Source organism: Thalia democratica, chromosome 1 (assembly GCF_965202585.1).
Source record: "Thalia democratica chromosome 1, ktThaDemo2.hap1.1, whole genome shotgun sequence".
NCBI classification, from domain to species: Eukaryota; Metazoa; Chordata; class Thaliacea; order Salpida; family Salpidae; genus Thalia; species Thalia democratica.
The window spans coordinates 43499718-43508145 of record NC_139165.1 but is presented as its reverse complement, the minus strand read 5'-3'; the positions used below and the strand labels follow the sequence as shown (position 1 = coordinate 43508145).

The window sequence follows — 8428 nt, the reverse complement described above, 5'->3', positions numbered from 1 at the left end:
AAATGTTTCAAGTGCCACCACTCAAAAAAATAGTATATTTGAAAAAAAAAGAATAAAAAATACGTTTGTAGGTATATATAATATCTATAAGCCATTTTTTTTTGCGAAACTTTAAAAATTTTTTAAGATATGACTAGAATAAGTTTAAAAATATACTTATTTTAAGTAAATTTTAAGTATCTTAAAATTATTTAAAGTTTTACAAAGTAGAAAAATATCTATATATATTAATAAGATCTACAAAAGTATTTTAAATTTTTCAAATGTGTAATAATTTTTGAGATATGGTCTCTTAAGTATTTTTTTTTAATTTGAATTGTCAAGTCAACCTAAGTAACAATGCCTAAAATTTTAAACTTTAGGTAATTAAGAGTTTTTTGTATCTAGTCTTGGCGCTTTAAACCAACTGTTAAGAAAAAACTTTTTTTATTAAGAAAGATGAAAAAAACACAAAACAGTTTGGTACAAAATTTTCATTTATCAACAAAATTTTAAAGTTTGTAGTATTTCAAAAATAGTTGGTAACATACTGAAGTATCCGTAGTTTGATTTATCAGAGTTTAATATAGACTAGAGGTGAGAAATTTTCTTGCTAAAGAGCAAAATTTACCAGAAAAAAATATGTTGCTGGTAGGACTTAAACAGGTAAAAATGCTGTACAACAATAGCTATTTAATAAAGGGTACCGTGATTGTAGTTAAAATAAAATTAAGAACAGATTTTAGTATACTTGTTTTAAATAAGATTGTTGTATATTTCCACAAATTACTTTCAAGTTTAAAAATACTACGCTGGCTAAAAATACTATTATAATAACCTCTTATCTAAGTTTTGTAGAAGTAAAGTTTGCCAACTTTTAAATAGAGTACAAACTTTCTTTAATGTATATTTTTTAACATTCCTAGTAAAATTATTACTACAAGAATACTTTGTACAGATGCACAAACTTATTTATAAAACTAAAATAAGTTTAAAGACTAAATACAGTTTTTTAGTACAAAGAAATTCTAATTTACAACCACGATTCTCTAAAATATCTGAAATTCAATAAATAAAACACCATAATAAAGTTGAAAACTATATTACTGTTTAAGTTGCAAATAATTTTAAAATACATACTAGTATTTTTTGCGATTAAGTTTTGTTAATTAATTTTTTTTTAAACTTTAACGAGGAAAGCATATTTCAGAGGCAGCAGAAAAAAAGTACTTGTTTTGAAATATTTTTTTAGTTCAATGAGTTTGTTTCAGAGAAAAATGTAATTTAAAACTAATTGAAAACAAAATTGTGCTATAAAATTAGAAACTTTATTTTAAACAATGGAATTTAAATTATTTTAATAAACATATAGACAAGTAATGACAATGCCAATTAAAGGCAAAAAAAAAACAAATGTTTGTAAATCTTTTTTTTGTAAAAACTGAGATTATTTTAGTTTGTTTGTAAGTTTAAGGAAATGTTAATGTATTTATGTCAAAATATTTTAAGTACCTTAACTTTTTAAGATATTTTATGTCGAAGTTTTAAAACAAATTTATAATCTAATCTAACACTCTTTACATAAAAAGTTTTGTCAAAAACTTGAAAAAAATGTTTATTCACACTACACAATCAAAATTTTAATAAGGGTAACAAAATGAAATAAAAAATAGTTTTGAGGATCAATACTAATAATATTATTTTTACTTAATTACAAAATGTTTAAAAAAATTTTATAAGTAAGTTTAACTTTTATTTACATAAATATCAGAATTTTTTTTTGAGATTCTTGAATTAAAGAATTTATTTTAGTGTATCAAAAATACATATTGTAGAGATAATTTTCAGAAGTATAAATGCAATTAAACTAAATTTTTATACTTTGAAACTCAAAAAGACTTAAATTTAAAACATTTCTAAAGAGATATATTGTTTTCAACTTAGTATACACACTACGCTTGTTCAAATACTTTGTGCTATTATCTTCTTTTGTCTGTACTTGAGTTTTTTTATTTTAAAAGTCATCCTTTTGCGTTTTAATTCTACACAAGCTTCTCTTTGTCAACACCAGCTTAACAAGAGTTTAGTTTAACCACTTTAAAAAACCTCTTTTCCAAAACAATTTTTCAGCATCAGTGAGGTGATACTTGAGGCACACGCAGTCCCAAAGTCCCTTTCGGCAACCTCAGTTTCTTGTACAAGAACAAAATCAGACACAACACCATCACACCCAAAACCACGACTACTGCGATCAACGCGCTGATGGTCGCTTGGACCCTCGACGACGTCATCCTGCCACCGAAAACTGTCACCACGTCGATTGTTGAAACGTCATTAGTGTTTTTCTCTTGTTCCTTTTCAGTGTCGTTCGTTTGAATCGGCGACTCTGTGACTTTTTGCGTTGTTTTTCTACCAACTGTGCTGGGCTGCACAGGATCGACCGGTTTGTCTTTTTCTTCCGGGTCCTTAGGAGCGCAAGGCTGTGTTGTGCAAGTTGCGTACCTAGTTGTTAGTCTTGTTTAGAATTTGAAACACTGTTTGTCTTTAAATTAAAAAATTCTTTAAATTTTTAATTAAAATGTCTGGATAATGCTTTTTATAAAAATTAACTTTAAGAGTGTTTCAAAGTTCAATAAACTTCTTTTTTTGAAAAAAAAAACTCAAAACTATGTTTTTGCTTGTGAAACGCCACAATAAATATTTGCTAAAAGTAATAATGCTATAAGTATTACAAACTTGACAAACTGTATCCACAAAAACTAATATTTTTCAAAGACTAGCTACTAAAATTAAACAACGCTTTTAAAAGTCCTTAGAGATGGTGCACTAATTTATCAGAAAGTAACTCCTATGAACACCTAAACGTCGCTTAAGCTTAAGATTCGCATAGCCATTGCAATTTTAACTAAAAAAAGAAAAAATAACGTACATGGCAACATGAGCGATGTATGATTGCTGAAACACTCCAGTCAGCAGATGAGATTGCGGTCCCCTGGAGTATACTCCCACGTCCTCGCCTCCGTGAGTCTCAGAATTCAGCGGGACTGCCGCTTGCTGTTTGTAGTCGTCTTCTGCGGAGTTTACTTTTTGTGTTAATATGAAAAAGTTCGAAGTGTATGCGTCCTTAAAACAACTTGTGAATTAAGTTGTTTAACTAAATATGTACGTTGTTTGGAGTCAAAATGTTGATTAATAAACAAGTCAAAGTCATATTTTTAAATACAGTTAAAAAAAATTATTAATTATTGTAGTAGATATTAGTTAAACTTTATACTTTAAAACATTTAAAAATATCGTTTAAAATAATTATAACAAATAGTCAATTTTGATTTTATTTAAGCTTTTAAAAAACTTATTTAAAAGTTAAACACAACTTTGGTTGGTTTTTAAGTTTCAAAATAGCCGTCTTAATAAAAAAAAAAATCTTTAATATTTTAAAAAACCTGCTGCTTGACGCTTGTTTACCCGTGGCCTGTCGTGAGGACAACCCTGGCTGTTTCTCGCCAATTTTTCGTCGTACTTGTACCCGGGACCGTTTGCGTACAAAAGAGTCGTGTACGGCTTGCTGTCCTTTGCTATCTCTGGGTGGTTTTGATACGGAGCCAACCCTGATAAGTGTTTTTCATCTTTGTACATTGATAAAAACAGTTTTTTTTTGATATAAACAAAAAAAATTTTTTTTGTATTAATTAACATTAATTACATACATGTTTTAGAAATAAATAACTGTTTTTTAGATATTTAAAAAACAACTGTTTGATAAACAAATATTGTATAATCAAGAAAAACGTTTTTTTCAGTTTTTATATAATTTTTCACTTAAATTGTAATTTATTTAGTAACTTCAAAAAAGGTGTTAAAAACCTAGTTTAACTAAATATTGTTGAGTTTTCAAACTACCCAAACTGCATACCTAAAATATCGTTCCCGCGGACACTGTAGCCTCCCATGGCCATGGTGTGTCCGTGGTCTGCCGTGACGACCAGCAGAGTGTCCTCGATCGACGTCATGTCCATGCCCACTTTCACCGCGTCGTCGAAGGCCAGCAGCTCGTGGAGCGCCAACTTGGCTTTACCGGCGTGGTGAGCGTGATCTGTATGAAGTAAAGTTTCAAGCATTGCTTGGTTGCAAAAGATTATTTAGTTTAAAAAGACTTATTAAACATAAGTTTACCTAAACCACCTAACCGCTTTATGTAAAATGTAATGTGTTGTTCGGTAACAAAAACCTTATTTGAAAAAAAAGTTAACTTAAGTACTAAATTATTTTATATATATATATGTATTGAATAAAACTAAATATAGTTTTCCATAATGAAATTAAGCTCTAAACAGTAATTAGAATACGACATTGAAACTAAAAATGCATAAGATCTACTAAATTAGACGTTTTTATACAACTTTTGTAAGCTAACCAATCCTTCCTCCTTCAACAAGCAATGTGAAGCCTTTTGGGTTTCTCTTCAAAATTTCAATGGCTTTCCTCGTCATTTCAGCAAGTGTAGGTTGGTCGTTTCCGCTTTGTTGTTTTCTCAACAGATCATATTCAAGATGTTTGCTTGCAAACAGCCCTGGAACAATTAAACTGTTCAGCCTCAACAAATGACCTGAACTATTAATACTACATTCGTAAAAAAGTTTTATAACATTGAAAAAATTTTCATATGTAGTTTGTTTTTAATTGTTTTTGCACAAAATTAAAAACTTACCGAGCAAGGAGTCTGTATTTTGTGAGTTAACACTTAAAAGCTGCTGTTTCGTTGTTACATATCTTGCATATTTTCCTTCATTTTTCCTTTGCGCCTTCCACTCATTAACTAAATGTTTGTTGTCTTCCCTATTTCCTCCTCTGTTCTTTGGTAGTAGGTAACTTTTTCCTCCTCCAAGAACTACCTTTTTTTCATTTTGAAAAAAATGATTTGTTTTCCCTTAATTTTATTTTAATGTATTTTCTATATTTATAAGTTGAGGGGTCGACAGCCTTTTATAAAAAAATGGGTCAGTTTCCTTTAGGAAAAGTTGCTCGCAGACCGCACTGTATAGAAAGGTGTAATCTGCGGCCCTTCTAGTAGTACAGTATTATAAATTACTATCTTAAACTAAAAATACTAAAAGGATACAATAATAAAGCACTAGTAATTTTTTGTTATCAATATAAAAGCCTAGTTGTAAGGTTTTACCACAAAACCTTTTTTAATGTTTTTAAAAGTATAGTTTTTAGCTAGAAATATAATTTTGGTCTAATTTAGCTTAACCATAGTACAGTTTGTACATATAGCATTTTTTAAATATAGCCAGTAGGTAAAAACAAAACCGCAAATTTTTGTTCCACATTGCTAAATGCTTTTAACTGCACTTTTATAACTAAAGTTTAACAAGTAACAAAAAACAAAAAATATATATGCATAGTTTGCAACTATAACAAATAAAGCAAATTACATCAAGATACTGTGACTTCTCAATGAGCTGTGTAGCTATGTCCGTGCACTTGTAATGCTTCGCTTCATCGGACTTCTTCACTTGTACGTCCGAGTACCACTCCCTGTTTGGGGTGTGAGCGTAAACTGCTGCGGGGGTGGCGTGAGTCACGTGTGTCGTTGTCACGACACCAGCCGATTTACCTGGTTGCCAAGGAAACGTTTCTTAATAGAGACTCTAAGTTTAAAAAATTTGATTATAAATTTTACAAGATATCTTTTTCAATTCAAGATAATAAAAAGTTGCAGCCGACTGGAAATTTTACTATATATATTACTAAGTTTTATTAAACATTTTGTTTAAACTAATTTAAAATAAAAATAAATAAAATACAATCATCATTTACGTAGTTTTAGTCACGCTAAAAAGTTTAATCAATAAGCTACATGGTAGAACATGTTGAATTAATTTAAGTATTAATAATCGATTCGTTAAAAAAATTCAATACTGTTCTTAAATCTCATGTGTATCATGATTTAATTGTAGTTTTACTTACTTCAAAGTCTTGTGTATCACGTAACTTTTAAAACATACATTTGTGTACAAATGTAAAACCTTTAAAATGACCGAGCATTCATAAACCTTTCGTTGTAAAGATAGCATCAAGAACTGTTTTAAAAATATTTTTAAACCGGAAAAAATCCAACACTTTGTTTCAAGTTGCTGAAATTAATATTTAATGCTCAAAAGAAGAGCTTCAACCGATAACTAATTATAAATGACCTTTAGCCACACTTCTTCTTAAGATGATAAATCTGTACTAGTGTTTAAATGCAGATAAAAATGTATAAGATTATTAACTTTGAATTATTTTGTTTTATAACTAATATAAAAATGTATAAAATACTAAAGATACTTGTTTCTTGTAGAAGCCTTTCACAAAAATTTATTCTATGGTAAGACTATGATTTTTGCATACAATGTGTAGACAGATAAGCACATTATACAATACATATAATTAAGTTTAAAAGAAATAGTTTATTTTAACAAACTAATGAACTACCATAATATAAAAAACATGATATTTCAATGAAAAATAAAAAAAAACTATTTATTTTATGATTTAATTATACTTGTTGCACATCAGAAGCTATAAATTTTTATAAGATATAATCAAACTAACCACCGTTTGTAAAAAAGCTTGAGTTGCGTTAGTTTAAAAGATAAGTTTATATCGAAAGCAGTGCACGTTCGCATTAAAAGCATACATTTAACAAAACAACTAAACAAAGAGCGGGCCGAAATGTTGCCTCATTAAAATGAGAATCATAAAGTTAAAGTATAAACATTATAAATATATGAGCAAACTAAACAATTTCATAGTGATTGTACATTACCTTTAAAAATTTCCAAAAACTTTTAAATAAATCTAAGCTGTTAAAAAAAATTCACATGAATTCAGAAACCAACCCATGTTTTTAGCGGCTTTTACGATGAAGCTTTCGACTTTGTGCTGACCGCTTCCCCTGCATGTCGACTTGGCAACCGCCCCGTTCATTCCAATCACCCCGTTGTTTGTCTTGACTCCGGTCAGGAACGCTGTTGCTGTGGCAGCTGAGTCGGCTACTTGCGAGTCAGTTGTGTATGTCTGCAGTTTTGAAAGGTTTATACACATAAAGTTGAAGTTATAAAAAAGTAGTAAAAGTATAACTTAGAAAAAAAAAAGAACTATGGTTTTCCAAAAGTAATGACTTAAAACTTTGTTATATGGTAGTTTAGTTATCGTAAAAACCTTGTTTTGCTAATTAATCATGTTTATAAGTAAAGAAAACTTGCTATAAAAGATTTAAATCTTCAAAAACATTCTTTTTCTAAATATCATGATATTAAAAGTAATATGATCATACTTTTGAAAACCCGCTATAACTGAGCATATCCATGTTTAAAGTTGCTTCTTCTCCCTTTTGCTTGTTCAACTGACCTTTCAAAATTCTCGCAGCAGTCACCGTAGTTGTCGTCATTCCATCTCCTATGTATTATATAAAAATTTTATTAAAATAAAATTATATATTTGTGCATTTTAGTACAGTTCTGTCATGTCAGCAATAAACGTTTATAGCTGACTAAAAAGTATGTCGTTTTACAGATGTTAGTTATGATTAATACTCTATCTATATTAAAAATTATCATTAGATTACAGTTAAATGGATGAAAAAGTCAAGATTTTTATAAAAAATAAGATCGTGTTTTATAGAAATTTATATTTATTTTTAAATAATAAATTTAAAAGTAAACTACTCTAAAGCCCGTCACATAAATAATCAAAATAAAAAGCTTACTAACCTAAAAATATGATAACATTTTTTGCTCTATTGTTGTTTTGAACATTTCTCATTATTCTTATTCTTTCATTTGCTGATTCCTGTTCCCAAAATTTTGCACTTTTCTCTAGAAATTAAATTATAACTATATTAACCTTAAATTCAAATAAATATTTATAAAAATAAACTTACCTTGCGAGTACTGAAATTGAGTTCTACTTAAATCTGATGATGCTATGGTGACAATAGAAAAAAGTGTTAAGAAAATCAAGTTCATAACTAGCGTGTAAGTTTATCACTAAAATATTGTTTTATAAAATATGCTACCAAGAAAAAGATATTAACTGAAATTACAAGCTCACTAAAAACCGTAAATGTTTTTAAATCTTACTGTTAAATGATTAATTTTATTCTGCTCAACCATTTATTTGAACTAGACAATACTTTAACAAAATTACCTTTGCTGCTAGATAAACTATAAAAAAATGCTAAAAGCTTTACAATAAATAAACTTAACACATTCTACTGCTTTAAAACAAAAAGGATTATATAGTAAAATCGCACATTGTTTCTAGCATTAAATTATTTAAAAGCGATTTTGTAAGAAAAACGAGATGTTTAATTATTTAAAGTTCAAGTTCACCCTAACATATAGTATCAAAACTTTTTCTTTTAAGCCGTAAACAATTTTTCTAATTAGAAAACAACATC

The 8428-nt window shown here is 28.4% G+C and overlaps 1 protein-coding gene across 1 annotated transcript; it reads right to left on the bottom strand.

Annotated features, from left to right (window-relative positions):
- Positions 1-2111: 2111 nt before the first annotated feature.
- On the bottom strand, positions 2112-7791 carry LOC145836221 (alkaline phosphatase-like). The gene is made up of 10 exons (XM_082944044.1): positions 7740-7791; positions 7304-7425; positions 6867-7044; positions 5418-5599; positions 4688-4871; positions 4394-4549; positions 3893-4072; positions 3465-3587; positions 2909-3062; positions 2112-2481 (listed from the first exon to the last, which is right to left on the bottom strand). The coding sequence occupies exons 1-10, from the start codon at positions 7789-7791 to the stop codon at positions 2112-2114; spliced, it is 1701 nt and encodes a 566-aa protein (XP_082800170.1).
- Between the last annotated feature and the right edge of the window lie 637 nt (positions 7792-8428).